This window comes from Neolamprologus multifasciatus, chromosome 14, assembly GCF_963576455.1.
Source record: "Neolamprologus multifasciatus chromosome 14, fNeoMul1.2, whole genome shotgun sequence".
NCBI lineage: Eukaryota > Metazoa > Chordata > Actinopteri > Cichliformes > Cichlidae > Neolamprologus > Neolamprologus multifasciatus.
In genome coordinates, this window is record NC_140452.1 from 40,403,253 (window position 1) to 40,418,296 (window position 15,044).

Sequence of the window (15,044 nt, forward strand, 5' to 3'; positions counted from 1 at the left end):
ATCAGACTCCTGACTTCAACAATATTAAATGCCAGTAATCAATACTTTTGACTTCTGCCAAGTATTTTAAAACTTTAAAAATAATAATAATAATAATAATTTCAAAACGCACATGTGAATATTTTTTTCAAGGGCACTGACAGCCCATTTCCTTTTTTGTGGCACCCAAATGTGTCACAGAAAATAAAGGTCAAAATCACAACAAATGTTATGAATTAATCTGGATATTGTATGATCTGCGTGGTCTAAAGACATTCAACTATATCACAGAAAGGGTCTTTGGTGGGGTGGGGGGGGTTGCTGAAGGTTTAAAAGATCACTGAGACACTTACAGCAGATATACAAATACATATGTACAAATGCACAAAATGCAATGAACAATGTTATAACTCATATTTATATCCAGGTTACTTCATTTCATTCAGTACATGGAAGACTTACAGACATCTGAACAATCATCAAGACAGAAGTGCCTGTAGTGTCAATTATTTTAAAATCTGCTTAGAGTTCAGGGTCTTCTTGCACATTATCAGCAACACATCTTCAACACATAACAAATCATCAACCCAATGAAATACAAAACACCCCACCCCACCAATATCTATCTGATTACAAGAAATCATTTGAGGCAGAGGAAGGTGGAGGATTATCCAGTCTGAGCCCTTTATGAAATCAAGAAATCTGGAGATTTTGAAAGCATTTATGTCCACTTATAGTTAAGACACAACAAGACAATTTATAGATAAGAAAAATATAAAATCTTATTAACACTGGAGATTTTGCAGTTGCAGGTACGTAAACAATAAGTCACTGAGACGAGGGGGGGGGGGGGGGGGGGGGGGGGGGAGAAGAAAAAAAAAAAAAAGATTACAGTAATGTGGAATGTTGTTTCAGAGATAACCTGCACTGTCCCCCCCAGTGGTTTAAGATCTAATGACCAAAAGCATAAATAAGAATTCTCCCTCAACCTGCAACCCACTTCTTTAAAAGCACTAAAAGCTGCTGTACTTGTATTTCAGCATAGTACATAAATATACACAACAGCTTCACAACAATGAGATCTTATTAAGACAAGATTTTTATTGGGACGTAAATGCTTTTCTTGTTTATAGCAGTCCAGTTTCAGCGGCGCCAGTCAGGGAGTGGAGTCAAGTCTTCCAGTATCAAAATGAGCTGAAGAGGATAAGAGAACAAACAATTGAAGAGCGATTGAACATTTATGTTCAGATTGAAAATTCTTCAGAGCACCAGTTAAATACTCACTGAGCTAGTCTTCAGCAGCCGTACTGCCTTTAACTGGATCTTTGACCCTCATCTGTGACATGGAGACACGTTATTTAGAAGGATAGAAAACCGGATTAGTGCACTAAAGAAAGTGATGTGAAATACTGCTCAGCTCCCAGTTCTTGTTTTAGAAAGATCCTTCTTCACATTGACCCAAAATACTTTGATCTTATTACAGGCAAACACATAAACAGTGTTTAGGGCCGTTTCTGCTTTTATAACTGTTTTCAAGCAGAAACAAAGGGAGCAGCTCAACACCTGAACAGATCCTCCAGTGACATACACCATTGCAGCACATTGGAGCAGTGATATCAAACTTTTAGATACTTCACTGCATATTGCAACTCACTGTTACCAGTCACCAAGAATTGATAACATGAGCAGTTGAACTGTTAATTTCATCAGATCATTGATTTTACTGACAAAGACAACACAAACATGCTGCTGTAACACACCACAGTGAGCCGATGAGCTCCGTTTTCATGAACTAAAATTCAGATATTAAAACTGCCTTTTTTTCTACATAAGAGATCTCAATAAGTGTGAAGGGCAACAAAGAAATACTGCTCCACCCTCCAGCAGGTCTAATATACAGTCCTCAGTCACCTCATCAAGCTCCTTCTGCGTTTCCTCCTCCATACGTCGTATGTCATCCATCGTCAGATCAATCCATTTGTCTAACCAGCAGAACACCTGTCTGTGGAATTTGGTGAACAAACGCTTCTCTTGCTGAACAGAGGGGACGTGTGAAAGACAGTCAGGACACACTAGAATTTATTGTTTTTTGTGCAGAAATATGTGCTTTAGGTTATATTTATTCTGCACTTTTTATTTCATACCTTCTGAATGAAGTTTTCTACTTTGTTCTGCAGTCCAAACCACTTAAAGTTAACAGTGACTAGCTTGTAGGCACACATGTGTGGACAGTCACTTTTGTTTGGCAGCTCCTTCTGAAAACACACAGAGGTATACACAACATAAATACACAAAGTCTCCAGACCTGTAAACACAGTCAATTCAGAGCTTTAATGAAGTGAGCCACAGTGAAGAGGAGGGAACGTACCTTCCAGTCAGGTCCGAGAGGCCCTCTGCCCGTCTTCTCCGACTTAACCTTGGCTGGATCCTCATCTTCTTTGTAATCCTAAAAATGAATACAAGCAATACAATGTAGCTTGTAACAGGCCACATTCATCATTTATAATATTAACACTAGAACCAAGGGGGTCATTTCAACCCCTTGCCATTATAAAATCCAGTAACTCTTAAATTAAACCGCCCATCATCTCATATTTCCTGACTTTCCTTAAACATTAGCTCATTTGTTAAATACTGCATTTTGGAGTATGTGGGATCAAAAGGACAAGAAAAAAACAAAACCACAACACTTGTAGCTTCCGGCCAGTATCAGCAGCTCCAACCTGACCGAGTCCTTTTATCTTTTTCTTTGTTGTTATTGTGTTTCTTGCTGCTGTTACAACCAAATGTCCCCTTGTGGGACAATTAAAGGATTATTCTATTCTATTCTAGAACCACCGACATCATTTTGAATTGAATGTGTTACTGCAAAACACCAGGGTTTTTTTTAACAACACTATTGTTTACACACATTCTGACATGAAGGCTAATATCGCATGAGCCAGAGCTAGCTAGAGCTGATTGATAAATAAATATATAGAGGACTGTAGCTAGAAAAAAGAATAGTAATGACTGGCGGGGCGGTGAGTGTAACTGAACATGTGGACAACCGTGCTGGTTGTTGGCTGTTCTTAGTAGCGGGGGACCTGTAGCTAAACTAAGCCGACAGTCCAGAGTGTAGAGAATTCATCCAAAAGAATGAAGAGAAAAGAGCACAGCAGCCACACAGGTTTCAGCCCTGACCGCAGAGCTGAGTAAGTGAAGTTGCAGATGACGCGGAGCAGTGTGGATGCAGCACGTTTGGTGATCGGGGGCAGATGTGGATAAGATGAGTAATTTAGACCGTTTTATTTGTACATTTTTTTTCCTTTATGTGTTTCTTACATTTTGGAGACCACTATTAGGAGAGTTTTAAAATGTAGACAATCACCTGTTCATGTTTCACAGCGAGCTGTTTTTTTTTTTTGTTTGTTTGGTTTTCTTAAACAGTCTTTCTTTTAGCGCAAATAATACCACATTACTAAAAATGTATTTTTTAATGAAATAATCTAGATAATTGATAAAACACCCCAAAAATCATCTTAAATACCAGTTTTGTCAAATCTTACTTAAAATTTCAATGAAAAACTAACAAATTAACTAACATCAAATGTCCCATGCTGGGAGTTCTAGTTTTATGTGTATGGCACAACAGCACAAATGTTTATTCTTTACCTTTAAGACATATAAACAATATACAAACCTAAGAGAGTGTGTTCAAGACTCAGTGACTAAAATATGACTCCTAGGATATATTATTTTGATTTATTTACTGACTTTTTTTTCCTTCAATGAAGACATTAAAATGTACTTGCAAGTGCAGGAGTAAGACAAATGGCTGGCCCATTTTTTAGGATTTAGGATTGATATGTTTATTGATTAGCATTCAAATATCTCAGTGAAGACAGAACAAAGATTTACCACAAAGCAAGAAAGCATGAGACAAGGCTAATCAAAAGGTATTGGCTGAAGCATTTGCTTATTACGCCAACCCTTTTAACAAAAGATCTTTTAGCATGCAGCTCCTGTACACAGGGCTCGAAGCAAATAATAAAATTCAATTCAATTCAATTTCATTTATATAGCGCCAAATCACAACAAATGTCGCCTCAAGGCGCTTCATAGATACAGAGAGAAAAGCCCAACAATCATATGACCCCCTATGAGCAAGCACTTTGGCGACAGTGGGAAGGAAAAACTCCCTTTTAACAGGAAGAAACCTCTGGCAGAACCCGGCTCAGGGAGGGGCGGCCATCTGCTGCGACCGGTTGGGGGTGAGAGAAGGCAAACAAAGCAAAAACAAAACAAACAAACAAACAAACAAACAAGAAAAAACACCACCACCTTAGTAAGTAACTACATCAAAGCAAAAGAATCAAGAGGTTTTCTGTTTTTGGTTTTTGGTTTTTTTGTTTGTTTTTTTTTGCTCTTTTCATTCTTGATATATATATTTTTCTAATACTCTATTTTTAAACATATTTTTAAACAAGGAAAATGAACTACACCTTTTTAAATCACCGTCATAACTATTCCACAGGTTAACTCCTCTAACAGAAACACATCTCTGCTTTATATTTGTCCTTATCTTGTTTTTTTTAAAGAAATCTGTTCCCCTTAAGTCATATTGACTCTCTCTGACTTTGAACAGCTTCTGAGTACTGGGGCAAAGCAAGCTATTTTGTGCTTTATACATTATCTGTGCCATTTTATATTCAACTAAATCATAAAATTTCAGGGTATTCAGATTAATAAACAAAATGTTAGTTGGTTCTATATAGTTTGATTGGTTTATAATTCTTATAGCTCTTTTTTGCAACTTGAAAATAGGAAGAGTGTTCGTTTTATATGCATTACCCCATATCTCCAGACAGTAAGTCATATATGGAAGCAACAGAGTACAATAGAGTGTGTATAATGATTTTTTGTTCAGGACATGCTTTGTTTTATAGAGAATAGCAATGGTTTTTGACATTTTGTTTTCACATGGTTTATATGAGACTTCCAACTCAGCTTATCATCAATTATCACTCCAAGAAATTTATTTTCGTACACTCTTTCAATTTCAATTCCATTAACCCTGATTTTAGATACATTTTTCATTTGTCTAGTGCCAAAAATAATCAATTTTGTTTTCTTTATATTTAATGATAACTTATTTACATCAAACCAGTTTTTTAATATATTTAACTCCTTTTCCGCTGTAGTCAGAAGCTGTTCCAGGTTTTTACCTGAGCAATACAGAGTGGTATCATCAGCAAACAATATACATTTTAACAGTTTGGAAATGCTACATATGTCATTTATGTATAATATAAATAATTTAGGGCCCAGCACAGAGCCCTGAGGAACACCACAAGTTACCTTCAACTGCTTAGATTTTACATTATTGAATTCGACATATTGATATCTGTCATCCAGGTAACTTTTCATCCACTTGTATGCTAACCCTCTTATGCCATATCTCTCTAGTTTATTCATTAATATAGAATGATCAATCGTATCAAACGCCTTTTTTAAGTCTATAAAAACACCAACAGTATATTCCTTATTATCTATAGCATTAGATATCCCTTCTACAAGTTCCATCACTGCCATCGAAGTGGACCTTTTCACTCTAAAGTTGAGAACTGTGGGAGCAGTGATATTGGCCTATAATTGGTAAACTGACTTCTCTCTCCGTTTTTATGGATTGGAATAACTTTTGCTATTTTCATTTGTGAGGGAAATACACCAGTTTGAAAGGACAGATTACAAATGTATGCGAAAGGTTGCACTATATATTCTATAATACTTTTAACTAATATCATGTCAATACCAAAACAGTCAGTGGACTTTTTATTTTTAAATGTCTTCACAATGTTAATTATTTCTCTATGAGTTACAGCTCCAATAAACATGGAGGACACATTCTGAGTAATATGTTTATTTAGGTCGTTATTATTTCTTGACTCTGGAATTTCTTTTGCTAAATTAAAGCCAACATTTACAAAGAAATCATTAAATTCATTTGCAATGTCTTTAGTTTTATCAAGCACAATATCTTTATCTTTTTTAAAATAATCTGGATAATTCTTATTTTTTGAGCCCTTTTTGATTATACTATTTAATATCCTCCATGTTTCTTGTGTGTTACTTCTACTTTGCTCCAATAATTTGTGGTAATATTCTTTCTTACTTGTTCTTATAATATTTACTAATCTATTTTTATATAACTTGTACTTTATTTCAGCATCTTTTGTCCTCTGTTTTATGAATCTCTTATATAGATTATTTTTCTTTTTACATGCATCTTCTATCCCCTTTGTGATCCATGGCTTATTTGATCTGTGATGCTTTCTAGTGATTTTCATTAAAGGACGATGTTTTTCATATAGTGAAATTACAGTTGATAAGAATGCATCATATGCACTATTTGAATCTTCATTTGCAAAAACCTCATTCCAATTGTGTTCCTTTAAGTCCACCTGGAGGGCAGCAATGGCTCCTATTGTTCTAAGTCGTATCATATCAAATATTTGATTCTTTTGTTTAGTTTTAATCCCAAAATAATTTTGAAAAATTGCAAAAACAGGAAGATGATCGCTTATATCAGTTATAAGAAGTCCACCTACACTTACAAGTGACCTTCAGCACAAATCAAGTTCAGCATCTCTCATATAAAGCGTAACAAACAGTAAACTGATGCACTCAATGTTTAAGAAAACAGGTGTGCTAACTCAACCATCACAGGTTTTAAAAAAAAAGATCAACCCACATACCTTTGAATCTATTTGTTTTTTGTCAGCAATGTCAATGTAAACAACTTCAACATTCTTCCATGTGTCTGGATCTAGTCCATGCACCTGCAGACAAGGAAAAAAAAAAATCTTCGTATTTGGTTGGTTGCCTGATAAATACAGGGAACAGGTCAGACTTAAAATGAAAAGCTACATAATAATGACCTATTGGTTAATGACAAACATAACTGCTGCCCCTTAATTCAGAGATATAAAACTGCAGCAGTGCTTTAGCTGTCTTTTCCATAAATATGAAGATTGATGAGTAATCAATATGCAGGTATGACACAATCAAGATAAAGTTACACATACATATGCACAAAACCTTGCGTTTACTTTGACCCTTGCATACTAGTAAAAGGTAGATGTTGCTGCTGCAACATAATAGCTGGATCAGGGCATCAGTGAGCTCCTGGTGGTGTGTGGCTATATTTTGAGGTGTTGGACAGATGCATAACACGCCAAAGGTTGTGCCTTCTTGTCACGTTCTGTTGCACCACAGCAGGTGAAATAAACTCACAACGGTTTAAACTTTCTGACGATATCCCTAAAGTCCAGCTTTGTGTTATAATGAGATGATCAAGTCTTTGAGCAGTGTATACTTTCAATTTAAGATACGCTGCCCTGCTCCACATCTGTGTGCAGATGTCCTTGGACACCATCTGCTGACTCATCGGGAGCATGCTCAGAAGTCCTTACAGTCACACAGATTGGGTCGATTTCAATTATTAACTTTGACTTCTGGTGCGATTTTAAATCCAGGAATTTCACAATGTGCATCGCAATATTTTGAACTTGAATACCTCATTTATCAAGATCCAATGCCATTTTGAAAACATATGGTAGATAAAGTCAAACTAAGTGGTCAAGTGCTGTGTGCACTTACATTCTCCTGATCCCCCATATCAGGCTTGTGCCACGTCTCGATCTTGATCATGAAATTGTCTTTCATGTATTCATTCTGTAAGAATGAGTGAGACACGATCAGGTTAACTAACACTAAGGGCAATGCAGTTCCTGTGAAGTTTAAATTGAACTTTTATCCAAACCATCAAAAGAAATACATACTGTGAGGACTGCAGCAGAAGAAAAGTGGACCAAGTTGGGAAGATAATGCAGAGAGGGAAAGATTTTAGATAAGTCAGATTTTAAACTTCAGTTTTTTGTGTAATTTCACACAAACACATTTTCATTGTAAGCATGACCATCAGTGAATGTGAGAGTGTGTGTGTGTGTGTGTGTGTATTAGGACTCACTGGTTCGACAGTATGGATATGCATTCCAGGCCTTCTCGTGAACAGTCAGAGAACCTTTTGGAGCAATTTTAGCGATGAAACCTGACACTTTACTGCAGAGAGAAACAGGCAAATATTAATGTAGCTACATAAAACTGTAATATAATAAGACACAGATTATCAAATTATATCAGTAAGGAAGCTGACTAAATATTAACTGATAATTTATGGCAAAGGGGTGGGATTAAATAAGTATTTACTTCTTCCCACTCCCTTTCAACATGTAAATTAATCAGAACGTTTTTTTGTATGTAATTTGTATAGTTTTTTTTTTTTTCTCTTTCTTTTTTCTTTCTAAATGTACTTGTATATTGTTCACATGTTGAAATAAATTACCAATCAATCAATCAATCATCAAGCAGTTTCTTTACATCCCACTCTGCTTTCTGGGAAAACATTTCTATTACGGAGCAAAAGAGATGGGAATCATTCTCATCTCTGTTAAGCTGAGCAAAAAGCAGGTGAGGTCAAAGTTGGGGTCGCCACAGGGCAAAGTTTTTCCAGTGCTCTCTGCAAAATGATTTCATTTGCAATTAGGGGAAATAGTAAGAATAATCAGTGTTTTTACAACTTTTTGTGTAGTATTTCAACCGCTTTCAATATAGTACAGCGTGTTTGAAGCTGAGCTGCTTACGTCTGCAGGTGGTAGATCTTGTGGGTGTACTGTCCCTTCTCGCCATCTTTTTCATAGGGCTCGTTCTTCAGCACCTCCACACCGTCCCCTCCACCCGTCTCATTCTTACTGGCCTCTGCTACTGTGTAGAGCTGACCCACTTGGTACTGGAAGGACAAAAGTAGAAAGGAGGATTGAAACTACAATGAACTATGTGAAAGATCATCATTTGTGATCTGTCGCTATTGACCAAGAGTTTCCAAGTGTGCAGACAGCACGTCATGTCAAGAGTGATACTGAGAGCATGCTCGTCACCAACATTGCCTGAGGTTCTGAGGGAGAACATCCATCAGACAGGATAAACTGTGGTTTGTGCTAGTGTGCCAGCGCTGGCACATTCGGGAGCTTTTGGCTATGTAAACACATCTTCACTCACCACCTACACTGTCTGCCTCCCTGTAACTCACTTTCCAAAGATGAAAATCAAGCTGAGACACTGTAGGAGATCCGGATACAGTGTAAGGTATCCAAACATTCCAGTGGTGAATGAAACGATGTTATATGGAAGATCAGCCAAACGTAAATTCAGGCAAGGGTATGATTTTTAGTTCAATGCGTCAAAAGAAAAATAGACAGGAGAGCATTTAAAAGGCAGGTTCAAAAACCTCTCTTTAAAAGCCTGTCATGACCTGAGTTAACCATTTTCCAATATGTCCCTACACACAGACTTCAGCAGTGTAGAGCAGAGTAAGCATTTCCATGACTTGTTCTTCCGCATCTTCCCTCTCCCTAACGTTTCCTGAGTCAGGCAAAAGTGTGTGACTCACTTCACTGGTGGTGTCAGCCACACAGCGTACACACACACGTCACCCAGAGCTGTAAAACCTGGTTCCAGAGGAACCAGACAAACAAATGACTGCTATTTTTTTTATGATTGGCTCTTCTTACTCTTTGTGGATTTCGGTTAAAGTTGCAGAGGTGTTGCCACATCTAGTACAATCTAGCCCTGCCCCCCACTCCTTAAACCAAAGAAGTTGATGACCCATTTTTCTTGCTGTGGATGCTCAGTTTTGATGCCGTGAATAGAAACTCAGGAATGTGGTTTGCCATGTGTAACCAGTGTGCCTCGTCATTGCCGCTGATGTCTTACAGTCTTTCAGAAGCAGTCAGGGGGCAGGAACCATGTGTAGGTGCAGACAACAATCACTACTGGAAAACATGTTTGGGCAAAAAGCTCCAACTGTTAGCCAGCTTGCATCATACGATCTCCAAACAAAAACAAGGTGTAGAATGTGAACGGTTTACTGGTTTAATGAGAGCAGGAATCACTGGATTTAAGTCTTACTCGGCATTCATTTAAGAGGACAACTGTTAGAATGACTCAAATGGTTGCTCGTTGAAACTCCTTAACATACCACACCTTCAGAATTTGCTATGCTGTGCTTTGACATTTAAGTTTTGTAATAGGATTAGAAATTCAAATGAAAAAAAATAGAATAAGCAATTTCATGTTTTATAAGAATCTGATTGTAAACGTATTTTTCAGCCTTTCTGAAAGTATATTCCATTTTCTTTTTAGGACCACATTAAGCATCCTCATCACAAGTATGTCGCTATTGCTCAAAGCGATTCAGGATTGCATCAAAAAATATCAGCAAACTGAACTGTGGCTATGAGACCAAACACAAGTCCTACTCCAGGTTCAGCACATCAGTGCAGAGCTGTTGTGTTGTGTTGCCACACCAACAGTCTTCACTCACACCCCTCACAACGTGCAAATCTGCTTCCCTGAGACTCAGAGTAGACACAGTGGAGGAGATTGTTTTTTTTTTTTGTTTTTTTATGTCCCTGAATGTTACAATCACACCTTGCACTGTGGAGTGAAACGCCACGCCACTGGTCTTTCAGCTTTAAAAAAAATATATAAAAAAAAAAAAAAAAAAAAAAGGGAAATAGAGATTACCAATCACAAATTGTCAAACTATACCTGCCAGCATTTCAACTCAATATAATCAATTACAGTTTATGTTTATATTAAACATAGAGACAACAAAAGAGGAAATATTAATCAGTATTCCCACTGCACAACTGTAGTTTCTAACCTGTAACCCACCCAACATTGCTTCTAAACACTACAGCTGTCTCACATTGACTGCACAAATAAATGAACTACACAAAATAGAGCAGCCCCCTCCCCATACAGTCACACACAGTCACACCTCAACCAAGGCAATTGAGGATTAAGCCTGCAAACTTTCACTCTGAATCGGATCACAGAGCAAGCCGGTTGCATAGCTGTGATTATGCTGCTTAGTGAAATACTGGCTTCTGCTCTCTGTAAAGCAAAATCAAAACAAAGCAAACTGTTGTATGGAACATGAGGATTAAGAGGTAGAATGAGCCAGGGAAATAAAGGTTTCATAACGTGAAAATCTGTAAGGTAGACGTCTAAAGTTACAGAAGCTGCTCTCTTGAAGGTTTGGGGCCATCCGCTGCTAAGGCAAATTAAACACAGCTTAATGAATCCTGGACCTGGCATGTAGTACAGACCAAATACAAGAAATAATAATAATAATAATGGATTGCATTTATATAGCGCTTTTCGGGACCCCTCAAAGCGCTTTACAATTCCACTATTCATTCACTCTCGCATTCACACATTGGTGGAGGCAGCTACAGTTGTAGCCACAGCTGTCCTGGGGCAGACTGACAGAAGCGAGGCTGCCATATTGCGCCATCGGCCCCTCTGGCCAACACCAGTAGGCAACGGGTGAAGTGTCTTGCCCAAGGACACAACGACCGAGACTGTCCGAGCCGGGGCTCGAACCAGCAACCTTCCAATTACAAGATGAAACTCCCAACTCTTGAGCCACAATCGCCACGATCTTGAACCACGAGAGCACAATATGCTAGTGAAACCACTTAGATTTAATAAAGTCCATGCATTGATAAATAAAATTTGCTGATCAACAGGCTGAAAATTTGTAAAAGTACTTTATCTGGGAAAAATGAAGACTAGGTACTGTCACAGCAATGACAACTGTCACTAGAGAAAAGAGACAGTAGTGAATCGGTGAAGGGCATAAAACAGTTTCACAGAGCTGTCAAATGTTGCTTAAAATAGCCATTTCAAAAAGAAAGAAATAATGCAGTAACTGTGTGAATCAATGACAAGGGTATACAGGAGCCAGCAAGTGGAAGATGCCGATGGTTACAGTGTCCATCACTGATGGTATTAAAGTAAATGAGTAAGTCCTTACCTCCTCCACTGAAACAGGCAGAACAACTCGGCTGTAAGAGAAAGAACACATCGCAGTCAGAAACCTCTGCCCAAATCTGCAAATCATTTTACATCTAACACCAGCTGCCCATTCACATGATGCCAGCTTATTGATGAACTGATCAAAAACTGCTTCCAGACTAGGTGGCAACATCCACAGCTGAATATTGAGTCAGGAAGAGGACCAAAAGTTCCTCTAATAAATGCTGATTCCACAAACTTCTATGTAAAGTTGCAGAGATGAAATCAGCGCATTTACCAACTGCTAGAAGAAGCAGCTTTAGTCTCAATGCTCAACTGCTCTTCATAACACTTTACCATTTGAATTTGGTTAAGATGGGAATTAGTGTCACTTTGGCAGATCCGCCAACAGCAGCAGCTCTGGCAGGTCACTGCACCCAGGCCTCGCCTTAGTGCGTTTGTGGTCAGGATATCTTCTGAGAACAGACTGGACCTCTTGACCGTGTTTTTGGTGCTTTTTGGAGCATTGTCATATAATGACCTGATAAATACTATTACTCTGGTTTGCTTCAGTATTTTTAATAGTCTGGATGGCACTAATTAGTGAATATTGGTGTCTGCATTTTGCACAGCTTCCAGAGACTGGATATAAAAGATGGAAATTACCATTGGGACGTCCCCTTTGGTTTCTATACCAATTGTTCTTGCTTTGCCTGCAGCCACTGTCAGTAAGTGGCCAGCATTAGAGGCTTTAGTGATGAGCTACTTGTTAACGATAGCAAACTTGGTTACCAAGTTGCATCCACAAACAGGCTGTCAGTTAAACATTTTAATAATCAATACAAATTATATGCATTTATCTTGTTGGATGTATTTTAGTTTTTGTTGTATTATTATCTAAATTACTTTAATTCAATGGCAACCAGGACAATATTTAATTATTGTAATTATTTTTTTAATTTACATTTGCTGAGTTTGCCCTAAAATAGAGGTTTTAATAAGTAAATTCATAGAAGTTACCTTCTACCACAATGTTTGCTGTTGGTGAACTCTCCTATAGAATGAGTGTTAGATTCTTCAAGTGCCACACCTCTGGTGTCATCATGTTGGCTACACCCATCTTTTCTATACAGTCTTTGTCCACCAATTTGATTTATTTTTTTTGGGTGGTGTTGGCTATTTCTACACCTTCAGGAGTGACTTACTGGAATACTTGTGGCACGTTCCTTTAACTGAGAGCTACGGAACTGATATCATTTCCACATTTAAAAAATGAATAAATGACAATAAAAAATTTGAAAGGGCAGACACACTATTTCAATGTCCAACAGCTGATGTGTAAGGGTGACAGTGACAGGCAGTTTAGATGTGGCAGTTTAACAGAGAACTAAAGAAAGCAGAGTCTGAGTACCCAGAACCTGGAGGCGCAGCCATAAAGATAGCAAATATCACATACAATGCTCCCTCTTCCAGAAGCTCCAGCTTGTTCAGACCCTGCACAACAACATCATGATTTATAGGAATGAATCATTATCACTAGGAAGTAACACGGCAGTCAGTTCTCTGCAACTACAGGAACCTAGAAATGAGGGAAGCGGAAAATATGAAGCTGTAATCAAGACCGCTGCAGAACCCAAAACAAACAATACAGACGCTTTTAGAGGAAACTACGTGTGTGCGCATGTGCTCTGTGTGCGTAGCCTCCTCTCCTATGTCATAACACAATCCCCACCTGCTTTATTCTGAGTATTTGCAGGCATGAAGGTGACAGCACATGAGGTTACGTTTCTGTGACTATAAACTGAAAGAAAAAGCAGCACTGGGCAGTCCTCTTTAACGCCTGAGCCTCTTATTGTACTTTGCACTGTGGTCAAATGACAACCAAGTCAGAGGTGTCAGCGAGCCATGATTGGCACATGACACTGTAGTGGTAAAAGCACCCGGCAGCTGATTCTTCCCATTTGAAGCACATGTGATAAACTGGCATTATGAGCTCCAGATCGTGTTAAACGTTCTCAAACTCCTCCCCAATTCTTATGGTTTTCCTGACAAGTTCGAGGCTAAGCAAGTATGAATTACTATATTTTACATTTACAACATCTCGATGAAATGTTACACTTCGGCTTATATTACATACTGTAATAAACTCTAAGTCAAAGAAAGTTAAACTTTTCGAGTTTTCTCGCGGCACTCCTTCCTACTAATCTGAAGTGTGATGTCAGCAGTGGATTTACCTCTGCTGGTAGCGCCTAGCCTAACCTAAAGTTTGACGGTGTCCGGAGTTCTGCCGTTTGAAACGTTACACCCTGTGACTAAATTATTTCCTGAGTGGTCCGTTATTTCTGTAATCCTGCTAACGACTCAATAACACTTTAAACTGCTAAAAGCTCAGCTGACTTCAAAGAGCAAACAAATACATTCATCCTGCTGTAATGGTCCATATTTCGACACAAACGCGTCCCGGCTCGCTAGTTTGTCGGGTGGAAGGCGACAAAGTTCAGATACTCACAACTCTTTAATCAGCATGTCGGTCGTGTCCGTACAAAATGCTGCATACGAGATAGAAAACTTCTTCTCTAACTGTGACAGGAGCACTTCATTCACTGCCTGCCGCTGGTGTTCACTCCGGGAAACTCCGGCTTTCCTTCCCGTGTGTGAGCGAAGGGGCGCGGCGGGAAGGAAGGAGGCGGCACACACCTTTAGCGCAGGTGCCTCCGTGTGACGTTCACGTGCAGTCGTGAAACCTTCGACCAGTTTTTAAGTGAACGTTTAAGTTGCCTTTTCTTGTTATCACTTTCCTTTAAATATCTTCTCACAGTGTCATTAATTTAGTTTATTCTCACAGCCAACACACCGCATCGTTTATAGCCTGAGCTAATCTGCAATGCCCTAGTTGGCCCTTTAAACAACATTAACACACATTAAAACACAAAACTCAAACACAACAAAAACAGAGACTGCAGTATAATATAACATCATAGCAAAACAGCAGCTTATTCATGTCTGTATGACTGGTTCAGTTTTAATAAGTGTTTCAGTTTAATGTTAAAATGCTCAACTCCTGAAGGCAAAGAACAGAAATGAAAATTTCCATTGAGGCACCTTTCAATTTCCAGTGGATGCTCCACACTATACTGAACACAGAGCTCTCCAAGGAACCA

The 15,044-nt window shown here is 38.4% G+C and overlaps 1 protein-coding gene across 1 annotated transcript; it reads right to left on the reverse strand.

Annotated features, from left to right (window-relative positions):
- Positions 1–376: 376 nt before the first annotated feature.
- Positions 377–14,576, reverse strand: LOC146504681 (phosphatidylinositol transfer protein alpha isoform-like). Its single transcript, XM_085184797.1, has 12 exons — positions 14,393–14,576; positions 11,903–11,933; positions 8,664–8,809; positions 7,991–8,082; positions 7,803–7,810; positions 7,621–7,695; positions 6,717–6,800; positions 2,348–2,425; positions 2,124–2,234; positions 1,891–2,013; positions 1,264–1,315; positions 377–1,173 (listed from the first exon to the last, which is right to left on the reverse strand). The coding sequence occupies exons 1-11, from the start codon at positions 14,407–14,409 to the stop codon at positions 1,268–1,270; spliced, it is 813 nt and encodes a 270-aa protein (XP_085040923.1). The 5' UTR covers positions 14,410–14,576; the 3' UTR covers positions 377–1,173; positions 1,264–1,267.
- Between the last annotated feature and the right edge of the window lie 468 nt (positions 14,577–15,044).